The sequence below is a fragment of the Globicephala melas genome, chromosome 10, assembly GCF_963455315.2.
Source record: "Globicephala melas chromosome 10, mGloMel1.2, whole genome shotgun sequence".
Taxonomy (NCBI): Eukaryota; Metazoa; Chordata; class Mammalia; order Artiodactyla; family Delphinidae; genus Globicephala; species Globicephala melas.
The window spans coordinates 69,518,101-69,536,921 of NC_083323.1; the positions used below are offsets into that span (position 1 = coordinate 69,518,101).

The 18,821-nt window shown below is 36.3% G+C and overlaps 1 protein-coding gene across 3 annotated transcripts in view; it reads left to right on the forward strand.

Moving 5' to 3' along the window:
• Nucleotides 1–18,821, forward strand: part of YAF2 (YY1 associated factor 2) — a 71,660-nt gene that overhangs the window by 7,817 nt on the left and 45,022 nt on the right. Inside the window, exon 3 of one of the 3 annotated variants that reach the window (XM_030835373.3) lies at nucleotides 15,820–15,891. The exons of 1 other annotated variant lie outside the window; for it this stretch is intronic. In XM_030835373.3, coding sequence (XP_030691233.1) covers nucleotides 15,820–15,891 — 72 coding nt within the window. Of the gene's footprint in view, nucleotides 1–15,758; nucleotides 15,892–18,821 lie in introns of all 3 variants that reach the window. One more of the 3 variants, XM_030835374.3, reaches the window with a different exon arrangement.

Genomic DNA, 18,821 nt, shown 5'->3' on the forward strand with positions numbered 1-18,821 from the left:
ATGGGATGAATTAAATTTAATTATAATTCAAATGGAAGTAATTTTTACCTTATGATTGAGACAGTATTATGTTATCTATGAACATGTTACTTTCAAAGATAAATCAATTGTACAAATTAGCAGACACCTATATAACTATAGAAATAGGCAGACGTTGAAAAAAGAATTTTCCCTCATCTTGTGCTTCTTTATTATTTCTAATTGTTCAGTCAAGCTAAAAAGATTAGTCATTGATATCTTTCTAGAATTTGTTATTTTGCCTTGCTCGTTAACTGCTTATTCTTCAAGATCCAGCTCACATATCTAGTCCCTGTGACATTCTCCTAAGCCCATCCCAGACTTGCATTCCTTTGTGTTTTTTGTTGATATCTCTGATTGTGACCTCTATCTAACTTCAGCATTTCCTCATAAACCCAGAGTTGATTTTGTCTTTCTTATGAAGCTGAGTATTCTCTCTCAATGGGACAAATTAGCCAGAGAGAGGAGGATGGCTGTATTCTCTTCCTGGAATTAGTTCCTCAAAGTCAATTTGTGACGCTTACCTTTATTCTATCATTTAGCATACTATGGTTCTGTTAGATGTATGCATTTACTCTCGTTATGAGCTTCTTAAGAGGAATATGAGTTTTTCATTATCTTTTTCGAAGATGTTTAACCAAGTGCCTGGGAAATAATAGGTGTTCAGTAAAGTTTTGTTGAAAGAGGAATATAGGTATTAGAAAAGAAGTTATTATTTTTTTTTAAATGAGCTTTGAAAAAGTTGGAATTCTGATACAGGTTAAGTCATTATTTGGAAAAGAACCCTCCTATATACATGTGTGAATTATTGGAAATAAATTATCAGAAGTGAACAAAATCCTAGAATTCTGCACACGCTTATTCTAGGTTTCTTTGCTTATTCCTCTTTCCTTCAAGGTTAGATATCTGGCCAACATACTTTGGTAGAAAGATTAGCATTCTGTGGGGTATCAAGTTTTCATTCAGTGAAACCTTAGGTGTTTTTTTTTTTAAAGACACATTTTCCTTAAATAATTATCTTTTATAACTTGTAATGTTAGTGGTTTTACAAGTGTGTAAAATATTATTATGTCATCGTGACTTTGAAACTAAATTATTCATTTAACAAATATTTACTGAACACTTAACAGTGTTTATTGGCTTTCATGATTGCCAACATCTCTACCTTTTGTTATATATGACCTGTGGTTGATAATCATCTGTTTTAAAAGATTCAGTAGGGGGGCTTCCCTGGTGGCGCAGTGGTTGAGAGTCCGCCTGCCGATGCAGGGGACACGGGTTCGTGCCCCGGTCCGGGAGGACACCACAAGCCGCTGAGCGGCTCGGCCCGTGAGCCATGGCCGCTGAGCCTGCACGTCCGGAGCCTGTGCTCCGCGACGGGAGAGGCCGCGACAGTGAGAGGCCCGCGTACTGCAAAAAAAAAAAAAAAGAAAAAAAAAAGATTCAGTAGGCATTTTGTTCTGTAATGTTGTTTATTATGGAAATTTACAGAATTACTGAGAATTTTAGAGCTGGAAGGAACCTTTTAAGAGCTTCCAAAGTGTTTAGTCATTTTCTGAGACAGGCTATTTTTTATTTCTTGAAACCTTAGTGGTAGAGATAAGATAATTTTCAGGGGGAAGATCTTGAGGGGTATGGGGTAGAGATGTTATTATTTAAACTTTTGAAATTGTTGAGGCCACTATTGTTTCCAAACCCTTTCCTCTGGGATTTTCAACTCTGGAGGATTCTTGCTGTCCTGCAGTCTTAGAGAACTGCCAGGTAATGCATAGCAATCTGCTGGGTGAGGTCTTTTCTATTTGTTGGAACTCATGGCTCTAGCTTAGTAGCCTCTTGACAAGTAAGAAGACAGGCCTGGAAAGATTGAGCTGTTCAAGGTCAATAGTTGGTTAGTGCTAGATTCAAATGTTTGGATTTCTAAGTCCTTTTTATTACCTTGCTGTGGTAGCATTCAAATTTGTAGCAAGTAACTTCTTAAGGATTTCTTCTTGTAAATTTCATTATACCGCATCTAGTGCTGTACATCTTGAGAACTTCTAACATTAAACCTACTACTTACAACTGATATAAGAACTTATGTTAAAATCTGGGCTAGCACTATAGTGAATGAAAAACAAAATGACGGTCGGTTGTTTTCTCCATTTTAAGAAATATTTTTGAAGTTAAAATGTCAAACTTCATTTTGATGTCTTTTACAATAACGTTTATTGTGCTGTATATCTTGACTTCTTTGATATCATAGTATTTCTTAGGAGAAAAATCCCAGTAAATATTATTTCCCTCTTTTATTTGTGATATAAATTCTAAGAATCTCTGATAGTATAACAAATTACAAATTTGAGTGTATGTGAATGTGTGTGTATGATAAAAAATTTGTACAGTTCTCTGACAGTTTTTAGACATGAGCTAAATCACTTCACCTTACATATTTTATAGTCTGATCAGGGTTCTTTTACACAATATCATCCTTTATAGTATATACTAGCAATGATCAACCTAAAACAGCAGCAAGTAGATTATATTCAATGCCAGAGAAGTAGTTGCTCAGGAAGTAGAGCTCTATGTGTATTTGTAAAGTAGGCAAAGTTGTTTTGGTCGTTTTTTCATCTTTCTCCATCCTTTTTTTCCTTACTTTTTGTCTACCCAGGGCCCAGAGTCTCCTAGCCTACTTTCTAAAATGTTCTCATTCCTTTATTTACTAGAAAATCTTTCCTGTTTTAGGTAAATCTTAATAAAGTAGTAGTTTCAAGTGTGAACGTAAGTAACCTGGGCATGGGGGATAGAATTATTTATTTCTTTAAGATAATAACTCTTTTTCTGATGATAAAAGTATTACATGTTCATTGAAGATACTAAAGTGTAAGGAGGAAAATAAGAATGCCCACCATCATAACATCTCTCAGGCCAGAGAGATGTTAGCACAGCTTTGAACGCACAGCCATCCATTCCTTTAGCCGTACTGTTCTTTCAGGGCCAGCTTTGGGAAGCCTCTTGTGAGAGAGCAAGTTGCAGGAAATAAGGGAGTAAGGAGGAGATGGGTTTGCCAGTAAGAATCAAGTAACAGGTTTCTTGGCGGAGAGAGAGCTGTCCTTCCCTCAAAAGGGCCCAGAGGTTTTGAATTGTGCTCTTTGGAGCCCCGAGATCTCCTGAAATTATCTCAGTGGCTGCCAATGGGAGCAAACAAGTGGGACTTTGTGTTCCCACACTCCACTTCAGCCAGATCATCTATGCTCTTATACATTTTATTTGTTAGGATTTCTCTTAATTTTTATTTCCTAAATGAGTTTTGCTATTAAAACCTTTTTTTTTGAGAATCATTGCCCTGTTCCGTCCATTTAGCCTTCTACCACTCAAATTCTGCTCAGCACAGGCTGGATTAATTGTGTGACTAATTCTTAGCCTCACATTTCAAAGGGAAGAGCTAATAATGAGTTTTGTATAATGGTGGGGAGATTTGAAGCTTTTCCCTTTGAAAAGCCTTTTTTCTTTCTCCCTTCTTCCCTGTTCCTTTCCTTTTTTCTCACCCATCTTCTTAGACATTTTGCTTTCTTTTTTAAGACCAAGGCTGATAAGGCCCAGGGCTCTATAATCATTGATTAGATGAGTAATGAGCAGTACAACTTACAGATGAAAAATATTTTAAATTCATGATGTCATCAAATTGTACTTTTTGATAAAACTTAAGGCTATTTCATCATCTATATGAATGTGGTTATCAATTTTGCTCAGTATTCCCTTGTTGCCAACTTTTCGTAAACAATGTCTCTGATTCACACAGCACTTTTCTGTAATATTCCTTGGTAATTTACATTTTAATTGTAGTCTTGCCATCTTCCACTTATGTAGGATTTCATTATACATGTTTTTAGTGCAGGAAAATATATCTAGTTTTATTTTTCCACTGTGTATTTGTTTTTAATTTTTATGTGTACTCATGATAATGGAAAGCAGAAAAAAGAAAAGAATGTCGATATTTATGAGTTGCTTGCAATTATGTAGTATAGTGGTGAAGAGTTTTGATTCTGGAGCTCAACTATTTGTGCTTATATATTAGTCTCACCACTTACTGGCTGTGTGAACTTGTGAAAGTTACTAACTTTGAGCCTCAGTTCTTTCAGTTGTAAAATGGAGATGATAATAACAACCAAGTGTTGTGAGGATTAAATGAGATAATTCTTGTAAAGTACTTGGCACAGTGCCTGGCATACAGTAAGTCCTCAAAATATTAGCTGAAACAGTGAAATACATGAGTGGTAATATATTAATAGACTTCCATATATAACAGTCCCTATTGTCAAATGTGTGGATTCTAGTGGGTGACTGACAAAACCAGAACATAAGAAGTGTTTTCTACTAAAAAATAATACTTCCACAAATTGCTTCAGGGATATTTTCACCCTCTTACCCTCCTTTCCTCCCTCCCTCTCTGCCTGTTTCTTCTCTTCCCTTCGTGTGTGTGTGTGTGTGTTAAGCTGATGTGTACTGTCACATAAACATTTGGGCCTTACCAGTAAAAGTTTTTACATCTAGAAAGTACTTTGGTAGTGTAATAGTGGTAAGCAGTATATATAGACTTCAGAATTGAATAGTTAAAAGCAGCGTTTTTTTTTTTTTTTTTTTTAACTATTTGTCAGACTTAAAGAGTAAGTCTGCTTTCAAGGTTGGATGGTCAGACGGCATGGTCATGGTCTTTTTTAGGCCACAGTGTCTTGTTTATATTATTTCCTCTGCTTTGTACTCTCTTATCCTCCACAGTTTCTTTCTGATTCTTTATGATTGCTCAAGGCATCATCTCTCTCAAGAAGCATTTCTTTATCCATAGGCCAGAATGAATGCCCTTTCAATTACTCTTAAAGCATTCTGTGCAAAGTGTGATGATTATGTTTACACAGTGTATTGAAAATATTTTATTTTGTTTCTCTCTCCTTCCCTGAACTGTAATTTCCTTGAGAGTAGTGCGACTGGTCCAGAATCACATTTTAGTTTAAATCCCCACCATGCCATTTATGGTCATCTAACCATAGGGCTTTGTGGTGATGATTAAATGTGATAAATGATGTAAGGAACTTAACATAATTTTTAGTTAATAATGTAATAATTGTAAATGTTATTAACTAAAAAATCCCAGTGTCTGTCATTGTGTCTTGCGTAGGTACTGACAATGCTTAACCGAACTGCAAAGTCTCTTTATCATTTATCTGATTCTGTTGTTGCTTTAAACTGTTTTCCACTTGTTTTTAAGGAACATTTACATCATTTCATTTCATTTCATTTCATTTCATGGGCCTGTGAGTTGGGTAGAGTATGTCTAATTATAACCATTTACTTCGTAAAAGAACTTGTGTCAACCTAAATTACCTTCATACTCAAATTTTTCAGCAGTTTAAAAAATGTTTTCTTTTGTCATCGACACAATACATAGTTGAAACCACAGCAAGTAGCATTTTATTCTAAGTTGTGATTATTGTGTTGAATCTTAACTAGCGGTAGAGAAACCATTTGGTGGAAGCTGTTGCAGTCGTCTAGGCAAGAGACAGTAGTGGCCCAAACAAGGATGATGCCAGTAGGAGAGAGAAGTGAATGGATTCTAGATATGTTTAGTAGAAAATGTATAGAACTTGATGGATGGTTGGATATGGTTGTGAGAGATAGGAATTTGGGTTTTAGAGAGGGAAGAATCAAGGATAAATCCCAGGATTCTGGCTTAATTATGCAGCTAGGTAAATGGTGGTACTTGTCACTGACCGGAAACAAGAGGAAGGACAGGTTTTGGGGAAGGTAGTGGTTCACTTTTAGGTCTGTTGAATTTCAAGCATCTGAGAGAAATCTGAGAAGGGGGATCTATGAGGCAGTTGGATATGTGGGGCTTAAGCTTAGGAAGGAGATGAGGGCTATAAATACATGTTTGTTAGTCATCAGCATACATGACCAAATTGAAGCCATGGGAGTGAGACAGATCAAGACAGATCAAGGAAAGAATAGATAGAACAGCATGAGAAAAGAGAACCCAGGACAGAAACTTGAGAAATATCATCACTTCCTTGTGGTGGTGGAAGAAGAGAATCCTACAAAGATGAAGAAAGAAATAGAGGAGAAAGAAAAATTAAGTAGGGAGTGAGAAGCCCAGGAGAGTGTAATGTTATGGGAATAGAGGGAAGAGAATATTTTGAAAAGGAGGGGATGTGGTTGGCCATGGCAAATGGCTTTTACTTTCATCAGAATCTTAATTTTTCCTTTGCATTCTGTGTAATGTTTATTTTAACAAGTGTTGCATTAACATTTATATTTTAAATTGTAACAAGATTATAATCCTGCATAGTGTTTGCACTAAGCTTTCCATGGTAGTTACAGCAGTTCTAAATTATATCTAATAAAGGAGATTAATAATGGTAGGTCAGGAGATGAGTAAAATTATGTTACTAACTAACTTGTTTCAAGGAAGAGTGCTCTAATGATCTAGAGCATTCTTATCTAAATATCACCAAGCCTCTACTTTTACAGGTAACTCCTGGTTATAGAAATTAATAGAATTAATTTAAAAAATTGGGTCCATGTTGGTATCAAGAATTTTTTAAGTGGTAAGTGCAACAACTTGGAACGCTTTCTTGGAAAACTGCATAGTTAATTGTGAGGGAGCGTGTATAGTTTGAAGAAGTCCTTATCTTCTGTTTTTAGAAGGAATGAATCATAGCATTAGGTCAGCTAACCAAGCAAATCACAGCACTTTTCATAAAACTGTACAGTATATTTGGTCTGTGAAGTGGTAGTCATTGCGGAGTATATGGGATTTGATGTGATCCATGTTTCAGATTTTTTTTTTTTTTTTGCGGTACACGGGCTTCTCACTCTTGTGGTCTCTCCCGTTGCGGAGCACAGGCTCTGGACGCGCAGGCCCAGCGGCCATGGCTCACGGGCCCAGCATGTGGGATCCTCCCGGACTGGGGCACCAACCCGTGTCCCTTGCATCGGCAGGCGGACTCTCAACCACTGCGCCACCAGGGAAGCCCCATGATTCAGATTTTTTTTAAGGCAAAAAATAATTTTGTGACCTTTTAATGCCATGCTAGACAAGCTCTAATAAGCCCAGTTGTGGGTTATCTCTTTTGAGAAGTATAAGTTCATTTAACTTAATATCCATAATTTAGATTTTATAAGTGCTGAATAACAAAGTTATTATTTAGAATATAGTCAGTAGGTTGCACTATTACTGTTGACCTCAGACTATTTGAAACGTATTATACTAGAAAAATTTGCCATTGTTTTATAAATCAGTTTTACAGGACTTCCCTGGTGGCACAGTGGTTAAAAATCTGCCTGCCAGTGCAGGGGACATGAGTTTGAGCCCTGGTCCGGGAAGATCCTACATGCCACGGAGTAACTAAGCCCGTGCGCCACGACTACTGAGCCTGCGCTCTAGAGCCCGCAAGTCACAACTACTGAAGCCCACATGCCTAGAGCCCGTGCTCTGCAACAAGAGAAGCCACCACAATAGAAGCCCACGCAATGCAATGAAGAGTAGCCCCCGCTTGCCGCAACTAGAGAAAGCCCACGTGCAGCAACAAAGATCCAGTGCAGCCAAAATAAAAATAAAATAAATAAATTTGTTTAAAAATAAATAACTGTTTTACATCAAGAATATGCACTTATGTTTTAGAGACAGTTATTAAGAATTGATTTGAAAATTAATACAGGGCTTAGAATCTCGTTAGATTAATTTTAATATGGTCAGAAAAGGTGAGAAAAAGAATTTGAAACTGCAAAGTAAAAGATTGATTTCCTTATCGTGTTGACATAAATTGTTGACATTCAGAGTATTGTTAGCTGTTATTTTTGTGTATTGGGTTGGCCAAAAAGTGCCTTTGGTTTTTAAGTAAAAATAAAAGACATGTTTTTCATTTTTACCAAGAACTTTATTGAACAACATATTCACCCTTTTGTTCCACTACCTTCTGCCATTTTTCAGGCAACTTCGTAATTCTGTCTTCCCAAAACGTTTTATCTTTTTGAGCAAAGAACTGTTCCAGGTGCCTTTTACAGTCTTCCAGGGAATTGAAATTTTGTCCATTAAGAGAATTTTGTAAAGACTGAAATAAACGGAAATCTGAAGGTGCCATGTCTGGTGAATACGGCGGATGAATCAGAACTTCTCAGCCAAGCTGTAACAGTTTTTGCCTGGTCGTCAAAGAAACACAGTCTTGTGTTATCCTGATGGAAGGTTATGCGTTTTCTGTTGACTAATATCAGACGCTTTTTGCGTTTTCTGTTGACTAATATCAGACGCTTTTTGTCGAGTGCTGCTTTCACTTGGTCTAATTGGGAGCAGTACTTGTTGGAATTAATTGTTTGGTTTTCCAGAAGGAGCTCATATTAGAGGACTCCCTTCCAATCCCACCATATACACAACATCACTTTCTTTGGATGAAGACCGGCCTTTGGTGTGGTTGGTGGTGGTTCATTTCGCTTGCCCCACAATCTCTTCTGTTCCACATTATTGTACAGTATCCACTTTTCATTGCCTGTCACAATTTGTTTTCAAAACGGAATGTTTTCATTATGTTTCAGTAGAGAATCTCATGTGGAAATACAGTCAGGAAGGTTTTTTCACTTAACTTACGTGGAACCCAAACATCAAAACGATTAACATAACCAAGCTGGTGCAAATGTTTTTCAATGCTTAATTTGGATATTTTGAGTATGTTGGCTATTTCCCGCGTGGTATATCGTTGATTGTTCTCAATTAATGTCTCGATTTGATCAACTTCAACTGGTCTTCCTGACCGTGGAGCATCGTCCAGTGAGAAATCTCCAGCATGAAACTTAAGAAAACTACACAAATCTTTTTTGTGTGTTTCAGTTGCGTTTTTACCTTTCTTGAAACAATAAAACATAATATGCCGAAAATGTTGCTTATTTTCTTCCATCTTCAGTATTAAAATGGCTACACAGGGGCTTCCCTGGTGGCGCAGTGGTTGAGAGTCCGCCTGCCGATGCGGGGGACGCGGGTTTGTGCCCCGGTCCGGGAGGATCCCACGTGCCGCGGGGCGGCTGGGCCCGTGAGCCATGACCGCTGAGCCTGCGCGTCCGGAACCTGTGCTCCGCAACGGGAGAGGCCACGGCGATGAGAGGCCCGCGTACCGCAAAAAAAAAAAAGGCTACACAGAAATTCACCAGTTTGACAAGTCTTTTTTAAAAGGCACGCTGATATGACAGCTGTCACATACAGTCTAACAAAATTGTTTCGAATGAAGTAAAGACAACTAAGTGCTACTAGAGCCATCTTATGGAAAAAACCGAACGAACGTTTTGGCCAACCGATCTTTAACTTGGATACTAACTATAATTAGCTAATGAAGGACTAATGCTTCTCACATTTTGGACTAGGATCAGGAAAATGTTTCCTGGAACCAGAAACTATTAAGAATAGAGGATATTACTTTTCTACAGAAGTATCCCATTTTAAGATACGGTTTATAAAATGTGGTGCTTAATTATGGGACTAGGGTATTTGTCAAATTAGGAAGATCAGAATATTGTTGAAGATCAATTAATGTGATTAAGGTATCCTTAGGAAGAATGACTAGAACACAAAATAATATAAAAAGAAAAACCACACAGCCAACTGGTTAGTGTTTAGCATAGTACAGGAGGTGGTAGGAAGTGAGAGATGTTATTTGGCGGTTGCTAGAATGGTGCTTTATTCTGGAGTTGTAGTAATGTAGGCTTCTTTATATTTAAGTTAACTGCATCTTAAACTTTAAAAAATTTCAGTTAAAAAAAGTAGCTTGTAGACACAACAACCAGTTTTCAGGGCTGCTGCATACTTAGACTGTGTGCATTATGCAGTTCTTTGTAATGCTTTGGTTCTGTCCAGATTTGTTGGGAAGGAAATGCCCTGGAAGGTGGTGTGTGGTTTATTAATCAGTTTGAGGAGGTTGGTTGGTATAGTTCAGTTGAGTCTTACCTGCTTTAGCTTTAGGTTGAATTTTTGGACCTAAAAACCAAGAACCAAATTCCAAATTGGGCCCCCACCCATTAACTCATATTTTCTGTGAGTTCCTTTTTAGGAACCTAATTAATAGTCACTTTGCAACTTTTAGCTTAATACTGATTACTTTGTAATGCTTTCCATATTAGTTACCTGTTGCTTTATAACAAGTTACCACAAAACTCAGTGGCCAAAAACAATCAGCATTTATTATCTTCTCTCCCTCCCTCCCTCTCTCCCTTCCTTCCTTTCTTGCTCCTTTCCTTCCTTGTCAAGAATTCAGAAGCCGTTTAGCAGGTGGTTCTGGCTCAGGATCTCTCAGGCTCAACTGAGGGAGGATCCACAACTAAGCTCACTCAGGGTTGTCAGCAGGCCTTAGAATACCTGCTTCCAGCTGTTGGCAGGCCTCAGGACTCTGGTTGTTGGCCAGATACATTAATTTATTGGTCATGTGGGCCTGTCCATGGGGCTGCTCACAACATGGCAGCTTGCTTACCCCAAAGCAAGATATCTGGGTGAAAGTCACCAAAACGGGAGCCACTGTCTTTTTATAGCCTAATTTTGGGAGTGACATCCATTACTTCTGCCAAATTCTGTTCCTTAGAAGTGAGTCACTAAATCCAGCCCATACTCAGAGGGAGGTGATTATACAGAAGGGCATGCATACCAGGAGGTGGGATCATTGTGGACCATCTTAAAAGTCTGCTCATCACACAGTCCTTTAAAGTTTAAAACTTTTTGTGGTTGTTGCAGAATTCTTTCCTGAAAGGGAAGCTTATGGAGGAAACCCAAAATATAAAATAGATAAATGGAGAGCTGTTCTGTCCAGAGCAGTGGTTCTAGGGACCTAGAGCTTACCTGCTAGCATCCCTCCACTTCAGCTTTTCTGAACAGATGGAATATTAGTATCTTTACTGTCTAATGTCAGTCAAGAACATGAATATGTACTATTTTTCTCATACTTTTAGAATTTGTCAGCAGTTGCAGTTCTAAAATTCTAGCTTATAAATAAAAATCGGGTATTGGAACATTGAAAATGATTTGTGTAAATGTTTCTGGCAACTTTAACGGTCTGAGGAGCTTTCTTTACTAGTAAATCTAATGGAATGACTGATTTTGTAATATTAGCAGATATAATTTCTATATTGGTAGGATAATGATAGTGATTTACTTAGTAACTACTGTCTAGAATGTTTCTTAACTATTTCCAAATTATATGTATTTTTGTATAAGTGGTATTTGCACTTTTAATATTCATGTGTTCTTGTATCTCTTTCATGCTGCACATCGTGATTCCTAATCAATACCATAAATTACTTATTTTCTTTATCTTGCAATATAAAGAATATAGTCTCAAAATAATAGTACAGTCATCCCTTGGAATCTGTGGGGGATTGGTTCTGGGACCCTCTTGGTTACCAAAATCTGAAGATGCTCAAGTCCCTTACTAAAATGGTGTAGGAGTTAAACATAAACCTGCATACATCCTCCCATATACTTTAAATCATCTCTGGGTTACTTATAATTCCTAATACAATATAAGTGCTATGTAAATAGTTGTTAGCATGTTTTGCTTTTTGGACCTTTGTAGAATTTTTTTTCCGAATATTTTTGATGTATGGTTGGTTGAATCTGTGGATGCAGAACCCCTGGATAAAGAGAGCCAGCTGTACCAAAATTAATACAAACACTAAATCTCTAAACTTAGAATTTTTTAAATAGTTCTTTAAAGATATATAAAATCATTTGAAAATAATTCCGTTTCTGGGTGGTTATGTTACAATTTGATATATGGTTAGATTCCAGGCATGGTTTTTAAATGCATTACTTATATTTTTATTAACTTAATCCTCACAATTGCTCTGTGAAGTAGGTTCTGCTGTTACCCCTATTTTACAGATAAATACAGTTTTTTCCATCTTGATTTTAGGTTAAGAAAATAGTACTCTTTTTGTTTGTTTCTTTATGGGTTCATGTAGAGCTAAGTAGTGGATAAGGCTGAAGGAAAGGAAAATTTAATTAAGAAACGGATTATCTGATGAGCTGTTTAAGGAGCAAAAAAGGATGACAGTTTCTGTAAATAACATTATTTAGTAAGTAAGTGTATAATTCACTTTTGACCTTATTTTGGTTAACTGAGGTACACACATCCCCCCATATTTATGAATCATCAATAATGTCACTGAAATATGTGTGAATATATGTATAATGTTGAATTTTATTACACTGCTAAAGGATTTCAAGTCCAGGATTTACCACGAACAACTTTCCACAGCTATAATACCTTACATTAGAATTTTAAATCTTAATTGAACGTTAGAAAATAATGTACTTGGAATCACAAAACCAGTTGTAATTTAAGTTGCTTCTGGCCAAAATATAATGTCTAAACTAATGGGTAGTAGTGGAAGTGAAAGTTAGCTAAATAACTCTTTTTTTCTGAACAGTTCTTTCAAAAGTTCAAATTGATTTTATGCAATAGATTCTCATTAGTGAAACACTTGATTAGGTTCTTGATTACTAAGGAGTACGTTTTTGTGGATGGGCGTTACAATTATTAGAGCTTACAGAGGATACTTTTGAATAGAGTATCCTAATTTCTGGAATTTCTTTTCTCAACTGTTCTGATAAAATCCATCTTAGTTTCGCTTATGCTATGATAACAACAACAAACAGCTTTGAATGCTGGTCTCTTAAGTGAACCTTTTGGTTACCTTAAAATATTTTCAAGATATTTTGATTCTCAAATTATTTTTTAAAATGCACTCGATTTTATTTTCAATTCATAAGATCTGAGTCTAAATGGAGACTGCATGTGTTACTATAAATTAAAATTGGAAGTTATTTAGTTCTTAATGACAACTTTTATACTAGCTTATACCATAAGGATAAAATATTTGGATTATTGCTCCTGTATCTGTTGCATCAATCCAAACACGTAGAACCTTCATGCCATGTACTTGCTTACTTTTCAGGGAACAGATGTTAACTAGGAATCTAGTTAACTAGATGGCCCTTTTGGCGTTTATCTCTGTATTACAGTTAGAAATGGAGTTCTGTGTAGTGCCCCTGTTTGCCTGAGTGGGTCATTTGAAAGCTAATGCATTAAGCAGCTCATGCAGCTCAATATCAAAAAAACAAACAACCCAATCCAGAAATGGGAAGAAGACCTAAATAGACATTTCTCCAAAGAAGATATACAGACTGCCAACAAACACATGAAAGGATGTTCAACATCACTAATCATTAGAGAAATACAAATCAAAACTGCAATGAGGTATCACCTCACACCGGTCAGAATGGCCATCACAAAAAATCCACAAACAACAAATGCTGGAGAGGGTGTGGAGAAAATGGAACCCTCTTGCACTGTTGGTGGGAATGTAAACTGATACAGCCACTATGGGGAACGGTATGGAGATTCCTTAAAAAACTAAAAATAGAACTACTATATGACCCAGCAATCTCACTACTGGGCATATACCCTGAGAAAACCATAATTCAAAAAGAGACAGGTACCACAATGTTCATTGCAGCACCATTTACAATAGCCAGGACATGGAAGCAACCTAAGTGTCCATTGACAGATGAATGGATAAAGAAGATGTGGCACATATATACAATGGAATATTACTCAGCCATAAGAAGAAACAAAATTGAGTTATTTGTAGTGAGGTGGATGGACCTAGAGTCTGTCATACAGAGTGAAGTAAGTCAGAAAGAAAAAAACAAATACTGTATGCTAACACATATGGAATCTAAAATAAAAAAGGTTCTGAAGAACCTAGGGGCAGGACAGGAACAAAGATGCAGACATAGAGAATGGACTTGAGGACACGGGGAGGAGGAAGGGTAAGCTGGGATGAAGTGAGAGAGTGGCATGGACATATATACACTGCCAAATGTAAAATAGATAGCTAATGGGAAGCAGCTGCATAGCACAGGGAGATTCAGCTGGGTGCTTTGTGACCACCTAGAGGGATGGGATAGGGAGGGTGAGAAGGAGACACAAGAGGGAGGGGATATGTGGATATATGTATATGTATAGCTGATTCACTTTGTTATACAGCAGCAACTAACACAACAATGTAAAGCAATTACACTCCCAAAAACATGTTAAAAAAAAAAGTGAAAAGAAAAATAAAAACAAAGGATCCTAATTCATCCAAAAAAAAAGCTAATGCATTAATTATTATTATTTTTTAAAACTCAGATTTATATAAAAATGGATATAATTTATCTGAGACAATTTGTATTTTTAAGTGGGAATCTAGGAAAAATCAGTTGACATGGTGCTGTCAACCTTTACTAAATACAAATACTACCTTATAACAAGATTGACACTTAAGATTTTCATTAGAATTACATTTTCAGTTTGTTTTTGTTGAGTAATGATTTTATACCCAATTTTATCCTGTTTACTCTTAAAACAAAGGAAAAGCTATACATTATCTTTAATTTTTTCCATAGAACGAAGAACCATGAAACCATATGTTTCTTGAAGGTAGGGGATAATTATTAAATAGGAGCATAATGGTAGCAGGGAAGACTATAACTGAAACGTATCTGTATCTTCAGTAAGAGCTAGTGTTTGAAGTCATCACTGCTCTAGCACATTAAAATGAACATGTACCTGATTAATATGTATTGAGTTAAAGGTAAAGGCAGTCTTCATGTGAACCTGAAATAAAGTTCTGTTGAGGAGACTTTTCTTCTGTTAGGAATAGTTTTTTGTTTTTCAATGACAGGTCCAATTTAAAAAGTGTAACATGGGGGGCGGGTGGGAAGGGGAAGCTGGGAGGAGGTGAGAGAGTAGCATTGACATATATACACTACCAAATGTAACATAGGTAGCTAGTGGGAAGCAGCTGCATAGGCACAGGGAGATCAGCTCGGTGGTTTGTGACCACCTAGAGGGGTGGGATAGGGAGGGTGGGAAGGAGATGCAAGAGGGAGGGGATACGGGGATATATGTATACGTATAGCTGATTCACTTTGTTATACAGCAGAAATTAATGCAACATTGTAAAGCAACTATACTCCAGTAAAGATGTAAAAAAAATAAATGAAATGGAAAAAAATTAAGTAAAATAAAATAATTTATTGCTATAAAAATAAAAAATATAACAGTTAATCAAAAATATTACTGTACTACTTTGTACAATTATTTACATTAAAATCAGCATCATTGTTTATCAGTGGCCTGGCATACTTTTTTTTTTTTTGTGGACATACTTGTATATGTGTATGTGGTTGGTTTGTTGTAGGTGACAAATGGTTATTTTAAAGAGTTATTGACTGATGAATGGGAATTGCATTGATGCTTTTTATCTGAAGTCTTACAGATTGTTAATCCACTGTGGTGGCCTCTACACCAAAATTCAAGCAATGTTAATGACAATGGCTAGTTAAGAAATGGTAGATTTTGATCAACTAATTATCCTTTACTCATATTAAAAAATGATGGTGGTGTTTTAGTGAGATAGAATAGTCTGATAGCTGATTTTTTATATATTAAAATATAGCTCTTGTTACAGCTGGAGATTTTAAAATGAAACCATTCAAATCATTTTCTTTTCCTTGTGTTTCTGATAATGCCAGAAGTTTCTGTTGACCTCATAGTTAGCACATTGTTTTTGTATTTACTTTGGTGCGTTCATATATAATAATCTGATGAATTTACAACTCTGTCCCCTGTAGTTCTACATGTATTAATAATCTCAAATGAATTTAAATAATTTTCTTATTCTGATAGAGAAGAAAAAGCTGGATCACTTACCAGTAACTGGAGTTCTCCTATTGGGTAATCTCCACAGATCCACATTCTTTGAAGTTATTGTGAATGCCTCGAGGACCAAGGGACCGTTGAAATTTCCAATTTCAGGAAGGTAAGCAAGCACACTGAAGCATGTCTCTAGCATCTCCCAAATCCCCTCCCCCCAACTTTCTTACATATGCGTCTGTACTGCATGCCCCCTCAGTTCCAGTGGATGCCCATCAGGAAGATTCTCATGCTGGACAGAAGGGCAAGAGAGGTGGATCTGTGAGGGAAAAGACCCAATAGGATAACTCAAGTTGCTGGTAAGTAATCTAGTTTTCACAGACTTAAGATTTTTTCCCCACATTTCTTCTCTTCAGGAGTTCATTTAATTACAAAGAGAGGAAGTTGTTTGGGATAGCCTCTTTTTGTAAGTTTGATGTGGATTATAGAATTTACTGTATGGATGATAAATACCTAGTCCTTAATGGGTACATGAATAAATGTGACATTAATTTTAAAGTATACATTTACATAATAGCTGTTTATAAAAATTATATATTTATTGCCTTTTGATAAATAGTGCAATAGTTCTAAAGCAGTGTGAGGAAGCTATATGTTGAATTATTTTAATTCCTTTATTTGTGATGTTTGTTTTAATTGAAGTAGATACTTGTACTGTAAAATTTCTGCTTATGTCAAATTCGGCCAAATTCTTTTGGCACAGTACTAAACAGCAAGAATAGTTTTACTTCTTACTGACCTAGTTTTCAATGTACCTTTTAATTTCATTGAAGGTATATTTGGAAATAATTCAGGGTGTGTTGCAATTATACTTACCACTTCATTATTCATAATGGATTGGCTTATTGATGTGAAGGGGTGACATAGTTGGTTCACTATGAGCTCTGTGATTCCTCATGTACCAACCCCATTTATTTATGTAAATGTTAGAATTGGACTGAGTTCCTTGCTTCCCATTTCTCTCTCACTCATTCTGCATTGTTACCAGGTTACCATTGTTAAAACGCCACTTATAGCACATAAAGACCTGTAGTGGTGCCGTGCTCTTGCTGTTTATAAAATTTCATCCATTTGCTGGGTACTTAGGGCCTCCCGTAATCTAATCCCATCCTATTTATCCAGCCTTAATTTCTTCAATTTGAAACTTTTGTTTTGGTCTTACCAGGATACTTCTCATATTTATGCTTTGGCTTGTGCTTTTCCATTTTCTTGAAATGACCCTCTTTTCATTCTTCTTCTCTATACTTTAAGGTTGAGGTCAGGTCCTACCCCTTACATAAATCCTTTTATGCTGGCATCTCTGTTATTTCTGCTTCTTCAGTGGAAAAATGAGATTGTTACGAGGATTGAATTAACTAATTCTTGGAGTGTACTTAGAACAGTGCCTAGTGGCACATAGTAACTTCTCTTATTAGCTATTATTTGATTGTAGTTTGATCTTAAATATTTCTGTGATTGTAGGTATAATTCTTATCTGTATGACACAGTTTAGCTTTAAATATTAGCTTCAGGTTGTATTGATTGTTATTTCTTATGATATAAAACTCTTAAGCTGACTTGTATGGTCTTTGAGAGCAAGGATAGGATTTTATTGTGCTATCTTACTTCCTAACATTAGTGACTGAGATTAAATCGTGCCCATTGAAAAATTAGTTTTTATGTAGAATCACAAATATACTTGCCAGGGCTTCCCTGGTGGCGCAGTGGTTGGGAGTCCGCCTGCCGATGCAGGGGATGCAGGTTCGTGCCCCGGTCCGGGAAGATCCCACATGCTGTGGAGCGGCTGAGCCCGTGAGCCATGGCCACTGAGCCTGCGCGTCCGGAGCCTGTGCTCCACAACGGGAGAGGCCCCAACGGTGAGAGGCCCTCGTACCGCAAAAAAAAAAACACCAAAAACAAATATACTTGCCAGTTTTTTCATTTATAAAACGGGTTCATTTGGCTAATCAATCCTGTTTGTACTGTGTATTTTTTCTTAAGAGCAACAACTTTTTTCCTTCAAAGCTGGTATAGTGAAATTATAATTGTTTAATACACTATAAACTTCCATTGCACATTAGAAAAGAATGTATAGCTTTGAGAGTGTTAATTCAATTGTATTCACTTTAAGACTCTGTGTAGTAGTATACTTGATTTTTGAGGTTGGAATATCTTAGAAGATTATTGCTTGATTTTTTCAGAAATGCTTGGATTTAAGATACCTGTCTGATGAAGCAGTAAATGAAATCTGATTTCAAGGTCACTGAAGGAAGGAAATGCTTTTTGACAAATTGATTGTCACTTCTAAATAATCACCAGAGAACCACTTCAGGTCTAATTAGACAAGCCAAAATGAAGAACAGTCAGTCAGATGATTTAAGTGTTTGATTTGAATCTGCCGACTCTTCAGTCTCCTGGTTTTTTTAGTGTGATATGGTATGAGAATGCCCTTGTTCTGTAGAGATGCCTGCTGAAATATTTAGAAGTGAAATATCATGATGAGTTCAGAAGAATAATGTGTGGGTATCTGGATGTGGTGATATGTGTATGTAAAGAGAGAGAAAAGGAGAGAGAGAGCAGATCTGGAAAATTTTAACAGTTTAAAACCTAGGTGAAGGGTATGGTGGTATACATTGTACTTTCAACTTTTCTGTGGCTCTGATATTTTTCAAACAAAAGTTGGGGAGAAAGTATTTTATAAAGAACTTTATTGTGCTTCAGTTTCTCTAATTCTAAAATGGCAATAATAGGACTTATTCTTTCCATGCCTTGATGCAGGTAGGCACAGTGGGATAACATTCAGTAGAATAGCATTCAAGAGAGCTCTTAAGAAGTACTTTTTTTTTGACATTAAAGAAGAATTTTATAATGGAGAACTTTTCAAAGAACATTTCACCTAAAAGTATATTAGATTAAAGTATATCTATTCCTTTTTTATTATTCAGAGCATATTCCATTATAATTGAATAAGAACAGTCAATAAAAAAATATATGTAGATATATAAATTAACCAATTGAAATCTTGAAAATGAAAAATATATCTAGTTATAAAATAAT